Source organism: Microtus oregoni, unplaced genomic scaffold, assembly GCF_018167655.1.
Source record: "Microtus oregoni isolate MIOR12 unplaced genomic scaffold, Mior012 000020F_ref0000438, whole genome shotgun sequence".
Classification (NCBI taxonomy): Eukaryota; Metazoa; Chordata; class Mammalia; order Rodentia; family Cricetidae; genus Microtus; species Microtus oregoni.
The window spans coordinates 4861648-4882151 of NW_024543079.1; the positions used below are offsets into that span (position 1 = coordinate 4861648).

Below are 20504 nucleotides of genomic sequence, written 5' to 3' on the forward strand. Positions count from 1 at the left end.
TTTGCAGATAGAGAAATGAAGGGCAGAGTGGGCAAGAGACCTGGAGTGGTCAGGGGCATCTGCTAGAGATTGCCTCTGAAGCTTCTTGAGTGTTTGAAAGCCAGAGGACAATCTTGGCCGTCATACTTCAAAACTGTCTACCTCCTTTGATGCAGGGTCTCACTGCTCTGGAAGACATGGAGGAGCCTGGGCTGGCTGACTAGCCCCAAGGATCCACCTGGCTCTGCCTCCCCTGGGCTGGGATTACAATAGCATGGTGCCACTCCTGGCTTTTTAGCCGATTCTGGGGATCAAGCTCAGAACCTCATGGGCTTGGAAAGCACCTAACCAAGCTGTTTTACACCTTGTTGTAGTTTCTGATGCCCTGGGGAGAAGAGGCTAGCCTGAAAGGGAGCGCCCAGACCTGCCCCAGGTCCCCAAAGAGGCCCAAACATCTGCTCAAAGCCAGATGGGGTGACTGGCCCAAGTATTCAATGGCCCAGTAGCTGGGTTCTCCGCAAAGGGCACCCAGTCACCTGGGTTCTAAAAACAGGAAGTGAAACCATTAACGGGCTGCTTGCATCTTTGCCTGGCCAGCCTTTAGAGTCCCAAACGCTGTATGAGTAAACGCCGTGCCAGTACCTTGAACCACAATTTTGTTGTCAGTACGGGCTCCTAATAAATCCTTTCATTGTAAAAAAAAAAAAAAAAAAAAAAAAAAAGTTGTTGGGGTTTGGCACTGAGACCCGGGGATGGAGAAACTTGTGCCAAGGCCAAATGGCAACACAGATATAGGACCAGGAAGCCACCAGGTATCCAGACACCACTTCAAGTCTAGAATTCATGGGAAGCACTGTGCTGGCCCATCCACTGGACAGGTCTCCACCACTGTTGTTCGTTGCGAGCCTCCTCCATCCCCTTTACACAGAGCTCAGCCCCGCTGCTGCCAAGGCCTTCTCCTGAAGGTACTATACAGGGAGCAAGGAGAAGGTTTCTTAGCTTTGAAACACTTGCCTGAGGCCTCCTCAGGGAGGGAGACTGGCGTGTGACCTGAGAGTTGACTGGAACCAGATTCAGATTCCCAGGTTCTAGTAACCCCTGCATTCGGTTCTGAACACATCTTAGCTTCCCATCACTCACTGGAGGGAGGCTGTCAGTCTTAAGAATGTGAGCTTGGGTTGCTGTTGTTTTCTTGTTTGTTTGTTTAAGTCACCTGTCCCTAGCAAACCAAACCCATGCATACAATGCTCGCACGTGCACATGCGTGTGTGCCAGTTCCCGTCATGCCACGCCCCTCGCTCTGCCAGGAGGAAGGACTTCTCCACGGTTCCAGTGAAATCTCTGCTTTCTGGTCCCCCACCCCAGGGAGTCACTCTGAGCATCAGTCCTTGTCGAATTCTAAAGGTAGCTTAGCAACAGAACCAGGCTGTGAACCCCGCGTGCCCAACGGTAGCCGATTTCACAACCGCCCTCTCCATCACTCACCGCCAGGCTCCTGTCAGCACCCACAGGAACCACCAGGCCCTGCAGTGGTTAGGTCGCCGCCAAGGCCCCAGCAACAGCTCCCTGCACAGCGCAGCCCTGCCCAGCCGACATTCCCAGCCACTTCCTTTCACCTTCTCAAACACGACCCCCCCAAAGTAGCCTCCCAGCATTTCCATAAAATCTGGGTACTTTCACTAATCCCCTTTCTGAACTGTAATTTCCCCTGAGGCTCCTGTCAGTCGAATGTGGATTTTGTAGGATTTTACTTTTTTTTTTTTCAAAAAAAGATAGAATTATGGGGTCAGCACTTATGACCAACTCCTGTGGGCGGTGAGATCTATTTTAGATATACGGCGGGATTAGAGTGGGGAGGAGAGTGGATTTAATTAAGTTGCTAATATTTAAAGAAAATTGATGAACTCTTGGTTTACGAGTCGTGCCTGCGTGAACAGACCCCTTACATTGCGGGGCGGGGGTGGGGGAGGCTCTTTATTTGATTTGCTTTCTGTTTAAATCCTGAACTCGTTTTATTTGCGTAGCCTTGCTGTCCATTTAATTGTCTTTAATAAGGAAACCCCACCTCTGCTCGCATTTAATTTTGATTTAATTAGGAGGAAGTAATTAATGGCCCCATAAATCCCATTTGCAGCCCCCTGGGATGAAGCACCGCCGTGCCCATGGTTTCGGTGTTTGTGATAGAAGGCTAGGGTTGAGGATGAGGTGGCGTGGGGGTTCCTCCTCAGAAACAGGCCACCCGGTGTGGTAGTAAGAACAGGGACATGGTGTCACACTGGCTCTGGACCTGCCTGCTGTGAGCTGTGCGGTTTCAGGTAGGATGTATACCTTTTTCTGAGCCTCAGTTTGCCTATCTGTATAATAGGAGAGAATAGAATATCTTGGTGAGCTCATGGGAGGAGGATGTAGCAGGCAGAGGTCGTGCTGAAGACTCCAGTGTTGTGTGCTTAGAGCACCGTAAGAGCCCTGTGACCATTCTCCATTGTCCAGCTAGTGTCCACCCGAGCCTCAGAGGTGAGAAAATTCTTTTTCCCCTTAGAAGTGGGCGACTCTTGAACTTGAGGCTCAAATGCGGCATCTTGATGGGAATATGAAAGGAAGGCAAATGGGCCCAGAAGTGCCAGGCAGCTAGGAAATTCTAGCAGCCATCTACGTCCTTAATCATGTGGTCAATGTGTTTACTGTCAGACCCTGTGTTGGGCGCCACGGTGGAGATGAAAATGGACTCTCTGCTGTGCCCTCAAGGGGACTTCAATCTCACACTTGATATGCATGTGTGCACTGAAGCATACACACTTACTCACAAGCGTGCACGCTCAGCTCTTCCACGCTCCTGTATTTTCTCTGCAAGCACCATGTTGGTGTCTTCACTTGGGGTACACAAAGACATCTGCATACTGTGTGCTGAGAGCCTGCAGAGGGGGTGTCCCAGAAGTGTCCAGTAAATGAGAACACCATGATCCCCCACTCCCCAGCTGCCCTGCACAACTGGGGGGCTCACAGTCTTCTAATGCTGATTCCAGTCCCGCAGCACTGGGCTCTTGGCTCCACCCTCTCTGGGCTGATTGGCAGTCTACCTGGAGAAGAGCTACTGTGTCACACATCACAGAATATTAATGGCATCAATTCAGGGTTCCACTCCCTCCTCCCTGGCCCTCATTGAGAGTAGGAAGGAGGTCTCTGTGAACATATCAGGGTGCTGAGCTGTAATACCATCACTGGGTTGGGGGAGTACCTAGTAATTTTCAGGCCAACCTGGGCTACCTGAGACCATGTCTCTAAAAAACAAACAAAAAATGAAATAAAAAGAAAAAACAAAATGTCAAGGGATGTGAGACCTTGCTTGTACATCATGGAGCTCCAGAATACAGAGGAGGAAGGAGGCCACCATGGCCAGAGGCTTGGGTCATTGCCAACATGCGTTCATTTAATCTTTTTTAAAATTCATTTAATGTTGCCGGGCGGTGGTGGCGCACGCCTTTAATCCCAGCACTTGGGAGGCAGAGGCAGGCGGATCTCTGTGAGTTCGAGACCAGCCTGGTCTACAAGAGCTAGTTCCAGGACAGGCTCCAAAACCACAGAGAAACCCTGTCTCGAAAAACCAAAAAATAAAATAAAATAAAATAAAATTCATTTAATTATTATGTGTGTTGATATTTGGCCCAAATGTATGTCTGTGTGGGTGCATTGGGTCCACTGGAACTAGAGTTACAGACAGTTGTGGGCTGCCATGTGGGTGATGGAAATTGAACCCAGGTCCTTTGAAAGAGCAGCCAATACTCTTAACCACTGAGCCACTTTAATCTTTACTGTGCCGGGTAGGCTTGCATGCCTCGGGTGGGGAGCCAGGACTCAGAAGGGCAAAATGAACCTTCCCATGACCACAACACTTCCGAGCTGAGCTTCCACACTGTGCCACGTGACTGAGATCACTTCCGTCTCTGTGCACTTCTCCTTGTCCGAGACAGGCCACAGCCATTTCACAGGGATGTGACGGACACCATTGAAGATAATTCTCCCAGTCTCATCTCTCTACCATGCTGTTCCCAAGATCCAACGCTGATCAAATAAGCAGATACCAGGTCAATCTGAGAAGTGGGCAGAGACAGCGTAAGAGAGGCCATAGCCCGCCTTCCCCCCTGTACCTCCCCAAGGAAAGGTGATAGAATAGTACAAACAAACAAGAGACAGGTCCCCTCATCCCAGGCGCTGCCAATGATTCAGGGCCGACATCTGAGATAATTTTATTGGGAGCATTAAACTGAGTTATGAGGTTTTTACAATCCAGCCACTTATGAGAAATCTATTAACAGTAACTGGACAGGAAGAAGGAGCCCAGGACGGGCATTAATTGGGGCAATCTATAACAGGACGGGGACCCGGAAAGGTTCCACCAGACGCCTCCATTTACTCCGGCAATTTCTGCTGAGAATCAGCAGAGTCGCCAAAAAGAGAGAGATGCCCATTAATCGGCTAATGAAATATGAAAATGTTTATGGGCCATTCAATCTTCCAAATGGCACTTCTATGATCCACCTTTCAGACACGAAGTTCTACCACAGAATTTACACCCCAGCTCCCCCTGCGTGGCCGGATGGGCCCTCCTCCTGATGAGTTTTCTGGCACCTGTTCTGAAGATGAGGGGGCTGGAATTTGCCACAGCCAGGCCACAAAAGTGCCGTAGGGACTGTCTCCTTTATGCCCCATCTCCACGGAGGCTTAGAGAGGAGCCGCCGCTTCATCCAGATGGGTTTTCTTCTGCTTGGGGCTGCTTGGAGATTTGTGCATTGGAGGGTGAAGTCTTAGGTGTTTCTGTTTGCAAGAGAACAGGTTCTTGCTGGTTCCTACCCCAAGAGATGCCAGTGCAGTGGAAATAGCCTGGGGTCTGGCGCCTAGCTGTACCAGGAGAAAAACCCAGTTATAAATAGTGAATGCTTAGTATAATATAATCATGGCTTCCATGTGTCAGATACTTAATGTGTCTCAGGCAAGGCTAAGTTTTAGCTAGTGCCAACAGGTATATCTGCAGTGGGTGCTAAAAAAGCCAAAAGCCTCCATATCTTACCTAAGTAGTCCCTCTCTGCTCCCACCTCCCAGCATTTTGGACCTTTTGGTGACCCAGTAGTCAGAGGGGCCATGCACTGCTCAGTGGGACCTGTTTCCAGCCCCAATCCTCGGGCAGCATCTCGCTTCCTGTGTGGCTGGTGCTGGCCAGTTGGCAAGGGCCTTAGGGGACTGTCCACCCCGCCCCTCTGGGAGAATCTGCCCTGTTACAAATGGAGTGGCAGGCTCAGAGAGACGCAGTGATTTATGTAAGACACACAGGAGGCTTTTGAATATAGTAGGAGAGTTTAGGGAGGGAGCACATGGTAGCTCCCCAGTAGTGTGCCCTCCCTAAGTAAATGGGGAAAAAAATTTGCTTGAATGGGGCTTGCTCTAATCTTTTTTTGTTGTTGCTGCTGCTCTAATTAGAGTCCTAATCTAGATAAATGTGCTCCTTGCCCTGAAAAATGCCTGATGGGTACAGGTACCTCAGCAATCACATCCCCCCTCCCACTCCTGGTCCCCACAAAATAGCAAGTCATGGGCCCATCTTCCATTTCCAGAGGTTTGTAATAAAGCCGGGGGAGACGAAAGCATAAAGTGGGTCACTGAGCAGCTCAGGGCTTGTGAACTGGGAAGCCCCAGCCCAGAACGGGTGAGCCAGGGCCACGTTTTAAAAGCTGCCCATGTCATTTACATGCACACGGAGGTCTGAGGAGCACACGAACGGTGATCCCGCAAGGTGGAACGTGATGATGATGATGATGGCTGCATGTACTCATACCTCTTGGAAGGGAATCCAGCAAAGCTTTCGAGATGAGGAGGCAAAGGAGCCAAGCCTTGTATGGTGGATGGATTTTCAGTAGGCCGAGAACAAGGATGACTGCTCAGAATAGGAGCTTCAGGACTGGAGCAGTAGCTCAGTGGGCAAAGTACTTGTCTTGCAAGCAAGCATGAGGACCTGAGTTTGATTCCTCAGAACCCACATTTGAAAAGAGCTGATGATGGTGACATGCTCTTGTCATCCCAGAGCTAGGGGACCAGCCACTGTCTCAAAAATAAAATAAAATAAACCATAGCGGATGATGCCTAAGGATGTCTTCTGACACCGTCCCCCACGACCCCCGACATGCGCACACATACACAAACGAGCACATACATGAGCACACAGTAGGAGCTATAAGGGCTATGCAAGCTGCTGTCCCAGGCTTTGTTTTAAAGGCAACAGGAAGCTGAGCAGTGGTGGCGCACGCCTTTAATCCCAGCACTCGGGAGGCAGAGGCAGGTGAATCCCTGTGAGTTCGAGGCCAGCCTGGTCTACAAGAACTAGTTCCAGGACAACCAGGACTGTTACACAGGGAAACCTTGTCTCGAAAAATGAGGGGAAAAAAACAGGAACCATGGGAGTTTTTTGAGCAGGGGTAGGGTGGGCTAGTGGCTGTCGTCTAAAGCTGATGGTTTGGGAGGCCTAGGGAAGGTAAGTGAGAAGGCCTGGGCAGAGTAGGGTGAATCCCAGGCGAAGAGTTCGTGGAGTGTGTAAAGCTCTGATTGGCGCAGGCTGGTCAGCTGAAGGAGAGATGCGCTAGGAACAGGCCCCACAGGACTCTGTTGGGGAAAGTGTGGGAGAAGAGCCCCCACTTTCCCCATTATCCACTCCGCCTTCCCCAGTATCCACCCTGCCTTCCTCCTGCCTCCTCAGATCCATTCTGATTCCGACGAAGGCGACGGAACCATCAAGTACACCATCTCCGGCGAGGGTGCGGGGACCATCTTCCTGATTGATGAGCTGACAGGTGACATCCATGCCACCGAGCGCCTAGACCGGGAGCAGAAAACCTTCTACACACTCAGGGCCCAAGCCAGGGATCGCGCCACCAACCGCCTTCTGGAGCCGGAATCAGAGTTTATCATCAAAGTGCAAGACATCAACGACAGTGAGCCACGTTTCCTACATGGCCCTTACATCGGCAGTGTGGCCGAGCTGTCACCTACAGGTGGGCTGGGGGAGATGCATGGGTGAGGCCTGGGGTGGGGATGCTCCCAGTGTGAACTGATTGAGTCCTAATGGGAGGGACAGGGCAGACAGAGTGACTGTCCCTAGGACACAGAGGACAGACAGGAACAGGACACATTCCCTGGTATAGAACTGGGCAAAGCCCACACTTGACCTTAGCTGCACCCATACGCCTAGCCCCCACGTGGACATGGCCTGTCTGTGGACTCAGTGACAGCTAAAGGCTCAGATACAGCTGCACAGCCAAGCCCAGTTATGCATGCAAGCACGGCTAGGCATGTGCACGCTGTATTCCCAGAGACACAACCCCACATGCCAGCCATGTTTCACATGGTCGTAGCTCTTTTTCAAAGTTCAGCTGCACACAGATGCAGCCCCTGCACAACCTCTGGCTAGTCTGCAGGCTAAAAGGGCAACAACCAGGCCAGCACATTCTGACATGATCTCACTCCTGCCCATAGCTACCCACCCCAGGTACAGAAAATGGCTCTCAAACTAAGCAAGCTACCAGACAACTCAGTCGCCACCATGAGCACAGGGGAAACCCCAGCAAGTATCATCTTGCTGGGGCGCTCTTCCATCTGGGTGCAGCTAGGGACAGCTTCATTCACTTGACTGCGATGCCCCAGCTAAGAGACCCTGCTGCCTGGGCACTCCAACATACACAAGGCACTGAGAGAATCAGCTACTCTTTGCTGGGTGTGGCTGGAAACACTCAGGGGCACTGCACATACTCAGCCCGTGCAGGTAACAAAAGAAAACACACGGCTGCCTGTAGATGTAACAAAGGCCTGCTCAGAGCACATCTGCATGAACAGTGTGCCCAGACTAAATACAGCGTGCCTCTTCCCCACCCACAAACACTGCCCAATGTCTCTGGTGAACACTGACTGAGTCATGGGGTGTGGGTCTCAAGTGGCCTCCTCTTTCCCACCATATTAGCCAAAGAGGTCCGCAAATCAGGTAGGCAGAGGACAGCATCCCGGGTCCTAGACTGTCCTCTCCTGAAGATGCAAACTGTCTTGGCCTTACTCTAGCTCTCCTACCTTTTGGTTGCACATCAGAAGCTGAAACGCTTAGGTGTCGGGGGGAAAACAGTCTTTCCTGGTATATCCGGATTGGACCAAATTTGGCTCAATAAGCAGATTGATGGTATTCAAAGGAGAGTGTGGACCAGAGAAAATGGAGGGAGGACCCCAAGGAATAGTGGGAATATAGAGCAGCAGAGGAGTGAGCCCTGCTTATATGCAGGCACATCTGTGTTTGTACATGCTTGCTAACCGAGAGAGGCATCAAAACCTGTGTGTTCCTATGACTGCCCATATGTTTGTTGACATATAATATCCATTCAAAAGAAATCTGTTGGGTACCTACTATGTGCTAGTCATGGCATGGGAGGCATAGCTATGTATAGACAGACAAGAGTTCGTATGTTCACACATAGCATGCTCTGGCTAGAGATGACAAACGCTAATAAACAGAAGACTGATTGATACGGTAAGGCCTCTCAGAGGTGATGCTGAAGCGGTGAAGTGAGAAGATGGGCACGGTGGGAGGATGGAGAGCCAAATGAGCAAAGGCCCTGGAGTTATGTTCCCGGAGTATCACGCAGGCATCTAGATAATAGTTAGGGCTTGATCTTTTATTCTGCATATGCTAGGCAGGCCATGGTGACCTTTAGAAGAATGACAGGGTCTGTCTTATTTTTAACACGATCTCATGACTGTTCCATGAAGAAGTGACAGGTATGGGGAAGGCAAAGCCAGGAGCTGGTTGCTCTGGGGGGGGGGGGGGGGATGCTGCAGTTATTAAGATGAGAAACGGTGGCGGCTCCACTCAAGGTGGCGTTAGAAGGGACGCAGAAATGAGGTCACTGGTGCCTGTGTTTTGAAAGCTAGGCTGAAGGCGTTTGCTAATGGATTGGATGTAGGATGTAAGAGGGAGAACTCAAGGCTTACATTGGGGATTTTGACCTGAGTGGTGAACTTGATGGAATTTCCATTTCTTGAGCTGGAAGAACAGCTCTGGGAGATGAAAGGAAAGAGGGAGTTTGGTTTCGGGCGTGCTAAGATGGAAGAGCTCATTCGGAAGCACAGCAAAGATCCTTAAACTGTTGCTCGAATAAACCAATTCACTAGGGAATTCTGGGATGGGAAAATACCTGGGAGGTTGTCAGTGGCAGAGACCCAGGACATTCCAGAGTTGCCAAGCGCTTAGACAGGAACTGTGTAAACAGAGAAACTGGGACCCAGGGAACGGCGTCGTGTCCAAGGTCTTGAGCAAGCCAGAGGCAGCTAAATTTCCTGACTCTGTGGGCCCAGTGTCCCTTTCTGTTTAATCTCGGGCCCAAGAGGACATGGTCTTGTCTACCTTTTCCCAAAACTGGCATGTGTTTTTTTAATTAAAAATGTACACATCTTGCCGGGCAGTGGTGGCGCACCCCTTTAACCCCAGCACTCGGGAGGCAGAGGCAGGTGGATCTCTATGAGTTCGAGGCCAGCCTGGTTTACAAGAGCTAGTTCCAGGACAGGCTCCAAAGCTACTGAGAAACCTTGTTTGAAAAACCAAAAAAAAAAAAAATGTACACCTCTATAAAATATGATATATAATATGAACAGGTGCATGCAAGCTATGGGTATATGTGGAGGTCATCAGGAGACTTTGGGGAGTTGGGCCTTTCCTTCCACTGTGGTTCTGAGGATTGAGCTCAGATGGGCAGACATGCAGGATAAGCATCATTTTCTACTGCACCACTTCACCAGCTCAGACCTTGCTTTGAGGCAGGGTCTCTCGTTTCTACTGCTGGGCTGTATTCTCCAGGCTCACTGGCCCTGAGCCTCCAGTTGCTTCTCCTGTCTTGGCCTCCCATCTTGCTGCAAAGGTGCTTGGATTACAGCCGTGTGCTGCCACATCCTGCTTTTATGTTGGTCCAGGACTCAAATTCAGGTCACCAGGCTTGCCTGCCCAGCACTTTCCCTTACTCAGCCATCTCTCTGACTTGCACACGCACGCACAGAAAAGACCAGAAAGCTGGAGAGAGCTGACGCTATACAACTAAGTGACTTTCTAGGGAGCCTTAGGAAAATTCTGTCTACCATACTGCAGAGAAGGCCTGGGCTGGGGCAGCCAGAAGAAGCAGGCTACTTTGGCCACACTGGCTCTATCATCCCCACCTCATTCTCACCTGGACAATTAGCACGCCAGGTCTGTTGTCAAGCACCCCACTGAACAGGTGGGAACACCAGGGCCCAGAGGGAAGAGAAGGTGCATTGGGTGCTGTAGCCAGTGAGGGCTGCGATTGAGCCTGCCTTCAGTGTCCAGGCTGTCAGAGAGGCGAGGGTCTTGCTTCAAAGATGGGGAAACTGAACTCAGGAGAAGGACATGGGTGCATCTCGGGTCCCAGAGTGTAGGAAGTACTGGCCTGAGTCCCAGCCTGAACTCACATAGCACTCAGAAGAAAGGGTGACTCACCCTGGACAAGCTGGGGAACCAAAGAGGGGGCAGGAAAAGGCAGGAATTAAATTAGTTGATTTATTTGAGTAACTTTTTGAAGACGCGGATCCGGCACTGGGAGACTCCAGGCGGCTTTGAAAATCACTCACAATTAACTGAACCTCCTGATCCGGGCTGAGCAGGGCGGGGCTGACAAGCGGCAGTGGATGGGGCAGCTTCCGAGATCAGAGGGAGCAGAGATGCAGCTTGCGACATGAAAGGCAGCTGTGCTTGCAAATTAAACCACTCAGAGCTTAAAAGAGAAGGGAAGTGCACCGGGGGCCAATGAACCACGCTTGGGTGGGGGGGCATGCCAGCCCACGCTGAGGCCCGGACAGCAGGACAGCAAAGCGAGTCCTCAGCAGACAATTGGCCTGACACCCCCTAACCTTGAGCAAGCTCCTGTCCTCTTCCTGGGGTCAGAGTTCATTGCTGAGCACTGGGGGCAGGGATCCGCCATACCGCAGGCACATACCAGACACTGTGTCCTGAATTGAGGATCACCAGAAGGCCACACAGTAGGGTAAGGGAGTGACAGGGACAGAACTAGTTGGCATTTAGTAGAAATTCTTCCCCGTTTCAGGTCTGTGCTGTAGTGTCTATGTATGCCTGTGCACGTTCGAGTGTGTGAGTGTGTGTGCATGACGCAGAGGATGGGCACAGGTCAGAGGGCATCTTCAGGGTTGGTCTTTGCCATCCACCTTGTCTTTTGTTTGCTACTGCATGGCCAGGCAGGCTGGTTTGTGGGCTTCTGATGTTTCTCCTGCCTCTACTCCCCATCCCGCTTTAGGTGCACAGGGACTACAAATGTGCACCATCTCCTCCAGCTTTATATGGGTCTGGGGATTAGAACTCAGGTCGTCACATTTGCACAGCAAGCGCCTCATCCATAGAGCCAGCTCCCCAGCCCCGGGAATTCTCTTTTTATGAGAGTGTTGAATCACACACTGAAGGAAGGGAAGTGAATGAACGAAGCAGGGTTTCCCAACTCTGCTGTGTACCCAAATTACCTGGAGAGCTAGTTAACACAGGCTGCTGCGTCTATCCCCCCAGGGCTCCTTTCTTCCTTTCTTCTTTGTAGTGCTGGGAATCAAACTCAGCTCATGCATGCTAGGTAAGCACTCCACCGTGGAACTCCACCCCAGCCACACCCCCAGGGTTTCCCTTGTAGAGAGCCTGACTGTTAGAAATGAAAACAAGTCCCCTGGAGCTGCTGCTGGGTTGGGTACCACACAGTGAACTGCCACCACATTCAAAGGACACTATGGCACAGGGAGTGAAGGGAGCAAACACCCTAGGATACACTGCCCTTATCGCATTTAAGGATTGCTGGAAGAAGAGAGGGGGAGGCGGCAGACAGTGCTTGGGTTCCTCAGGGAAAAGGGTCATAAGATGAAGTACTTAGGACTTTGTGGTTTCTGGAAGGTTTTCAGTGGCAGCTGAGTGAGATGGGAACAGAGATGTGACATGATCCGGTGTTTATTTTGAAAGATTGACCTGGCTATTTGTTAACAGACCGCAGAGACAAGGATGGAAGGAGGGAGGTGAGCGAGGGCTCTTGCTGGGCAGGTGAGAGACTGTGGCAAGGGTGAGGAAGGAAGAATGCTGGTGTGTTTCAGAGGTAGAACCCATGGGGGTCAGCACACAGCTGGATGTGGGGGAGAGAGGCAAGATCTCGGAGCAGCTCAGTGTTGGAGCGTCCATGGAAGGAGGAAGGAGTCTGGAACAGAGGTCATCCTCTGGCAGGTTAGGACTGGGGTGTCCGCCATAACCCAGGTAGAGATGCGTGAGGGGTACCTGGTTCTGAGCCTGCTCACAGAGAGTCCTGGCTGGAGGCGCATTAGCAGAGGAAGGGGTGGAATCTTGGAGCTTCATAAAAGTAGCAAGCAGGGGCTTGGACAGGGAAATGCTTACCTCAGTGGTCTTTCAATGTAGGGGCCGGGGGCCTCCCCTGGGGTGTCACAGCCTGGCTCAGATACAGTGAGAGGCTGCGTGTGTCTTCTTCTTCATGGGCTTCCAGGCCCAGTCATTGATATCAGCTGTATGCAAGATACTGCACTTGGCACCATTGAAAACACAGAGCCTCAGCTGGGTGGTGGCGGCACACAACTTTAGTCCTAGCAGTCGGGAGGCAGAGGCGAGGTCACCCCGGTCTACAGAGAGAGTCCCAGGACAGCCAGGGCTACACAGAGAAACTCTGTCTCAGAAAAAAAAAGAAGAAACAAAAAAGAAAGAAAGAAAAAAAAACCTCAAAGACTAGATTCAATCAGTGCTTATTAGGCACTACTTTATTCTGGGCCCTGCAGGAAATGCGAAGAACAATGAAACCCACCAGTGTTTATTAGCACCCGCTCTGTGCATGGCGTCCAGTGTGCTTGACTCCGAAAGCCTGTGATGAGTCATCTGAGGACAAGGACATAGCTAATGTTTGCTGGAATTTACTTTGTATCGAGACCCACAGATAGAAAACGAGCAGACACTTTGGATTCCTGGTGCCCCCTTCACACCTGCCCTGGGTGTGCAGGGTGTACAGACACAAACGCACCATCCCAATCTCAGAATAGCAATGAGGCAGTTTCCTCTCCTGCAACTACCTGGATCAATTGGTAGTGACTGGAGAGTCTGATGGTTTCATTTGGGCTCAGCAGAAGGGAGTGCCACAATAGATTAGTGATGTCTGCTGTGAGGTTAGGGTGGGGGATATGGTGTACAGCACTATAGAACTGGTGGCTGGACCATGGGATTGGAGTGCAATCGTGTGTGGACACTGCCAGCCTCTGCTACAGTCCCATTCCCTTGGCTCCCACCCCCTGTGAGCTGTTATCTCTAATGGGTCGAAGGAGCCTGTTTTGCAGTACAACCGGCGCTTCTTGGGATATTCGGTAAATAATAGCTATCAGCTAACACTGCTTTCACAGAGCGATTTGCCTTTATCCTCCAATCCCGAGAATAAGCAGGGCAGGTGTTACTGTCTTCATTCTGCTGACGAGGAAGTAAATGCAGTGAGAGATAAAGTGGCTTGTTGTCGGGGGGCTGAGATAGTACTTGGAACCAGAACTCTTCATTTCTGGACTCAGCATCCCATGCTTTCTTCAGGGGAACAGACACGCCCCTTCCTTTCTCAGTGCTTTACAACCGGAAATTGTTCTCACACCACACATCTCGCTTCATCCTCCGTGGGCTCTCTTCTAAGTGCTGACACCCCCATTTTGCAGCCTAGGAACCTGAGGCCCGATGGCAGAGTGGAAATAAAAGTGTAAGGGTATGCATGATGCGCGCATGCGCTCTGTCTCCCAAATCTGGGGCTTGAGGGGGCGGTACAGGAAAAGAGGAAGGCAGGAGACAGGGTGGTTCCCGAGAGGATCATTTGCAGGAGGCGGAGAGTTTCCAATTGTCCCATCTACAGCCAGAGAGAGTGTGGCTCAGCAGCCCTAGGGCCCAAGCCAGGAATCAATCGCTGGCCTCGGCAGAGACGACTTCTAAAGATGTTTTTAATTAAAGTCCAGGAAGATCTATATGTGCCACATCTTCTTGCCTAGCAACAGCACTAGCTCTTACTCCCCCGCTGGAGGGACAATGGAGCAGGAGGTCTCTGGTGGGGACAGGTGGCAGAGGGGAGCCCTACCCTTCAGAGTTGGCCCCCATGGACCCCAGGTAATTTGGACAGGGAGGAGCATGCCCATGCACCCCCTGTCTCTCCCATCAACAAGCTACTCAAAGGCTGGCAAGGTGGCCCAGCAGGTAAGGCGCTTGCTGAGGAGGCCTGATGACCTGAGCTCTAGCTCTGTAAAGACAGAAGGAGAAAACCAACTCCACAAAGTTGTCCTTTGGCCTCCACAGGCATGCTTGCCACAGCATACATGAATCCTTACAGTGTGCACCACACACATAAAAATGAATTACTTTTTTCTCTTTTTATTAAGAATTTTTTAATACAATCTTTTCTTATTTTACATAGCTATCCCCCTTTCCACTCCCTCCCCTTCTCCCGCTCTACCTTTCCCCCACCCCACCTGCATCCACTCCTCAGAAAGGGTAAGGCTTCCCATGGGGAGTCAGCAAAGTCTGATACTTTACTTTGAGGCAGGACCCAGGCCCTCTCTCCCTATATCTAGGCTGAGATATGTGCTTCTAGATGTCAGTTCAAGCACTAGTAATAAATTCTGGTCCTCTGCTGGTGTCCCCACAGTCTTCCCAAGTCTGGTCCTCTGCCGGTGTCCCCACAGTCTTGCCAAGTCTGGTCCTCTGCCAGTGTCCCCACAGTCTTCCCAAGTCTCACAGCTGTCTCCCACATTCAGAGGGCCTCGTTTGGTCCTATGCAGGCTCCCCCACTATCAGTCCAGAGTTAGTGAGCTCTCACTAGCACAGGTCAGCTGTTTCTGTGGGTATCCTCATTATGGTCTTGACTCCTTTGCTCATATTATTGCTCCTCTCTCTCTTGGGATGGTCTCCGGTACTAGGCACAGTGTTTAGCTGTGGATCTCTGCATCTGCTTCCATCAGTTGCTGGCTGAAGGTTCTATGATGACATAACCATCCTGAGTGAGGTAACCCAAACCCAGATAGACAACTCATAAGTGGATATTAGACATAAAGCAAAGGACGACCAGCCTATAGTCCATGATCCCAGAGAAGCTAGGTAGCAAGGAGAACCCTAAGAGAGACAGTCATGGATCCCCCTGGGAAGGGGAAACAGACAAGACTTTCTGAGAAAATTAGGAGAGAAGGGAGGGTGGAAAGGAAGGAGGAGGGGAGAAGGGGAGAAAAGAGGGGAACATGAGGGAACAGGATGCTCAAGAAGGGGAAAAAGAGTGGGAGAAAAAGAAAAGCAATATCTTGATTGAGGGAGCCATTAAAGGGCTAATGAAAAATATGGCACTAGGGAACTTCCCAGGAATCCTCAAGGATGACCCCAGCTAAGACTCTAAGCAGCAGTGGAGAGGACACATAAACTGAGCTTTCCCTGTAATCAGATTGAAAAGTGAATAAAATTTAAAACTAAAGCTAAATAAAGAAAACAGGAACAACCCATTCAACATGAACACTGTCTCTGTGCTAGGCCCTGGGCCAACATGGCACCCAGTGCAAAGCTGATAAAACTGCCATCCTTCCCTTAGGGGTCTACCACATTGGGGTATAGGTGCTGAGTGAATGAACGCAGGTGAACTACAGGAGGAGACGGCTCAGCCGGTAAAGTGTTTGCAATGCAAGCATGGGCACCTGAGTTTGGATCCCCACCACTCATGGAAAACCCAGGACCAAGGTTGTACCTCACAAGTCCTAGGGACTGCAGGGACAGAAGTAACACGATGGCTTGCTAGTCAGCTAGTCTAGCTGAATTGGTGAGGCTCCAGGATCCATGAGAGAGAACCTTTATTATTTGTCTCAAAACATAGAAGTGGATAGAGATAAAAGAAGACACTCTATGTCAACCCCTGCTCTCCCCCATTTACCGTATTTGCCTTCTGCCACCGGCCAGACAGTTGTTGCAGATAGTGACATCATCAGTATCCCAAACAAATAAGGCCACTGACTCCATGGAGACAGCCTCACTGAGTGCTAAGCAGACATAAGATCCTGTGGGCTTTAGTGTGGGGTATCAGGAAAGTTCTTGGGCGGTGGTGGGGGATCATATTAGATACACACAAAGCTTTGCCTAAGTGTACAAGACAGTGACCGGGATCCATAGGAAAGATGGGGTGAGGGAAGCATGTTCAAAAACTCTGCAAAAGGGTCCCTCACCTCTGGTTTTACAAGACACAGTTTCTCTATAAAACAGTCCTGGCTGTCCTGGAACTCGCTTTGTAGACCAGGCTGGCCTAAAACTCACAGAGATCTGCCTGCCTCTGCCTCCCAAGTGCTGGAATTAAAGGTGTGTACCACCACCTCCCGGTGGGTCCTTCACCTCTTAAGACAAGACCTCACCCTTCTGTCCCTTGCATCACATCACGCCGCCCCCACCCCCACCCCACCCGGTTCCTGTGTAGTGCCGCCTCTATTCCACTTCACTCTTTCTGAGACTCTAGCTTGCCGCGTGTTTTGTTTCTACCTCTTTCTGCCACCGCAGCTGTTCCAGTTTTGGTCTCTAAGTATCCATCCCTCATCTCTCCCTCCTGCCCCACTTTCCTGCCCCTTCTCTTGTGTGTCACCTCCCCTGTTGCTGGTCTCTGAACTGGCCTCCTCCTCTGTGCTGCAACCTCCCTTTGCCTTGAAGCCAAAGCCGGGTATCCCCTGTGGATCATTCATCCACATTAGGGCGCCCCAGCTGGGCAGCTAGAAGCAAGGTCAGGACCAGCCCAGCCAGCCCACATTATAAGTGATGATCCAAGAGGGAGCTGAGAGGAGGCAGGAGGGCGGGGTTGGAGAAGGGGTTTGTTTCCAGTGTAATCTGAGTGTTCCCAGGGACTCGACAAGTGGTTTTTAAATTTTCATAGAAAGCGTTCCACGTGGTGCTGGCAGCAGCAGGGGGTGGGATTCTGTTTTTATAAATGTTGGAGAAGCTAAATGTGAGCCCAGGGTATCCCCAGGCCCAGCAGGGTAGCAGAGGAGGTAAGAAGAAGCTGCAAGATGACAATTAGAAACATCTTCATAATAATGACACTTGGTTGCCTCAGCAAGGGGAGGACTCTGAGCTTTGCCAAAGCACTTAATCTCTTTAATCTCATTAAGGGGTCTCCACAAACTGGATGCATGAGGGATAAAATATCATGGACTCTTTACAGAGGGGAACCCTCTGGGGGGGGGGGGGTCCTGCAGCCATGTGAGGTACCTAGGGAAGAGCCGGAGTGAGAGCTGCTTCCAGCTCTACCCCACACAGCACTGCCTTCTCCAGGAGCCTGCTGGGTGGAGCCTCCTGTGCCCCATGGATAGCTTGTGTTAACAGACTAGCCAGAATGAATGACATCAGAGCCATCAGGATAAATCAGAGATGAATCACAGTTGGGTCCCCTCTCTCTGGTGTTGGTGTCCAGGGCTCTCCTACTTGGGGCCAAGAACATAGCCCTAAGTGCCTCCTGGCTGCCCAGAGAACAGAAAATGAGCTCCAGCGAAGCACACACAACACATTTGGCCCACTAGCCTCTTAAATCCGTCACCTCTAAACCCCAGAGCCTCAAATTACACAGAGGGAAACAGGCCAAACAGAAGGAGGACTTGCTTGGCATGTAAGGGTGAGGACATACTGGGATGTGGCCCAGGGCTGTGGTGCCAGAGCCTACCTACACTCCGTGGAAGTGTGAGGGACAGCGTCCCTTAGAAGGTCCCACTTCTCTCATTGACCTCAGCAGGGAGGAACTTTGAGGACCTAGGAGTACAACAAGGCAGACTTGCTGTTCTTTCTGATGTCACTTTCAGTGCAGGTCCAGGAAGGTCTGGGCTGGACTTGCTCCCTACTGTATACTGGAGAAATGACCTCAGGATGTCATTGAGCCTTGCTCTTACTCAGTTTCCTTCCTGGTTCAGTCAGGGGTGAGGTCCATGGTTCACCCATTCTAAGTCCTGAGCTTGTAAAAAATGCCCTTGCCTGGGCTCCACCCGCAAAGTCCTATTTAATTGATCAGGGATGAGGCTCAGCGTCAGTTTTATTTTAAAGCTCCCAGAGGAGTCTAATGGGCGGCCAGGCTGTCTGCGCTCTCTAGGGACCAGACTTCCCATATTTAACATTCTGCATGAATACCTGAGCCCTGAGATACCGTTTATACAAGAATCAGGTAGGTAGCCCTTCCTAGTCCAGTCCTTGACTTAGGCGCTTAAGCAGCTCTCTAGCAGGAGGACCGAAGCAGCACCTTGGACAGCAGCCCTCCCGTCTCCCCAGCCTGGCCTGTCTGGGACAGGTTGACTTGGAAAACCTGAACCCCACTCCCATCTTCCTCTCCTCTTTCCTCCCTTCTGCTTCCTCGGAGTCTTCCCTCTTCTGTTTACCGATTTGTCTCAACTTCTGTCAATCCCTTCCTTCTACCTGGATGGCAGAACACACGAGTTTGGACATAGATCCAATCTGCGTTTAAATCCTGCCTCACGGATGTGCAGGCCAGTTGAACTTGGGTTGAACTGTCCTTGGTGCTGAATACGGCAATCTGCGTTCTCGATAGGATCCCAACTGGGCAGAAAGTACTCTTAAATTCTGCCTCCCAAATGAGGAAACGAAGGCACTAAGAGGCAAAGAGCTTTATCACCCAACTCAGTCTCAGTTTACTCATCTGTAAAGCGGGCTTGTTTGTTTGTTTGCTTGTTTCTTGAAATGGGACCTCACTCTGTAGCCCGGGCCAGCCTCAGACTCAGGGTAACTCCCCGTCTCGGCCCTTTGAGTGCTGGAATCATGCTGTTGATGATCTGGCTCTGGAGATCTTAACAGGTCTAACTGCAAGGCTTTTGCGTGGCTTTACATACATGTGATGATGTATGTAAAGAGCTCACAGCACAGCAGGTGGTATGAAGCAAATATTCTCTGTGCGTAATGCTACCACTGCTGCTGAGTAACAAATACGGCCATGGGTTGCCACTCATGAGAACTACACACTGATTTTTAGAAATTCTGTGGGCCATTTGACACCACGTCAGTGGTCTGATGCTGGGGCGCCGTGTGAGCACTTACACAAAATCCAGAAAGCAAGATTTGCTCCCCAGCTGCCCCTGCATCAGTGCCACAGTTAACATGTGGTCTGAGAGACAGAAAAAGCATGATGGTGTTTTGTAAGCTATGGCCATTGACCTTAGGGACAACCCCAAGGTGATGTTACAGCTACCTGCAGCCTGGCACCCTTCTGCCTGCCAGTTCTGGGGAACTTCTGACTGGTGGGAAGAGGGTGTGGTGTAAGAAAGTCAGGGCCTGGGCGAGCCGCGGTGAATCACTGACCCTTCACCATCCTCGTGCGTCGGCATTAACTGTAATGGCTGCCATAAAGAATCCCGGATTGGGGAAATGATGCTGGCATCCCTGAGGGAATCCCTGGGATGCAGTCAGGGAAAGAGAGAGTGAGCTCAGCCATGTCCCCAGGGAGTCACTCAGCCCAGCATTGTGACTTGTCAGTGGAATGGAACGAACAGGCAGAGAGGAGACAGGGTGGCTCTGCCTCGGAACGGTTACAGCAGCCCTGTTTACCAAGTACCCATCTCAAGCTTGACACCTCGTGTATCCCTCTCCAGTCTCTGTGAGGGAGGCCTGGCTGCACTACTATACACAGCCTGAGGTGGCCTCCTGAGACAGCCACCTGCAGTTAGGCGGGTTTTAGCATCTGCTGGGTGCTGTCCTTGGTTCTGAAACAAAATGTTTTGTATTCTCAACAAGATCTCAAGAGCTTGGGAGGGTGTTGCGGTACAGAGGAGTTCATGGCATGTCTCACATCAAGGTCTATCAATGGTTAAGGCTCAGCACAGTAGACCACTTTCCCCAAAGTCACTGCGCCTGTGTAGACAAAAGGGCTTTGACAGTGTGTTTCTGCGTTCGAACTCCACCATGTCATGCATGTCTGAGATGCCATATGGACATAGATGGGATAAGAGGCTTATGTCTCCATATGCACTAGATGCTCAACAGGAAGTCATTGCATCACTCCTCTGTAACCAGGACTGTGCTCTTGGCCCTGAGTTGGCAACCCATGGTCATCAGCATCATAGGGAAGGGCTTGTTTCTCTTCGACTTCTTAGGGCAACTTGGATGTGGTTGGCAGGGAGCTGTAGCCAACAAAGAGAGGTGCATTGCAGGGCCCACTCGGGAGGCTTTGGCTGGGAGGGGAACCCAGAGAGGAAAATGAGAAATGCAAAGGAGTGAAAAATAAATACATGTGTCTGTCTGGAATGATGGAGGGCCCCGGGCTGGAGGCGGGAGAGGCGGGCAGCAGGCTGGGCTCTGCAGAATTGCTGCACTAGCACTTCCTGACTCCCTCATTAGCCAAGCAGTGAACTGGCCTCACCTCCCAGCAGGCCAGGCTGCTGGCCCAGAGAGCCCAGCTTAGCCTCAGGAGGGTCTGACCCAGACC

At 51.0% G+C, this 20504-nt stretch overlaps 1 protein-coding gene across 1 annotated transcript in view; it reads left to right on the forward strand.

The window, feature by feature from the left end:
• Cdh22 (cadherin 22) overlaps positions 1-20504 on the forward strand; it is a 123735-nt gene that overhangs the window by 59138 nt on the left and 44093 nt on the right. Inside the window, exon 3 of the mRNA XM_041670875.1 lies at positions 6722-7016. Within this exon, the coding sequence (XP_041526809.1) occupies positions 6722-7016 (295 nt within the window). The remainder of the gene's footprint in view (positions 1-6721; positions 7017-20504) is intronic.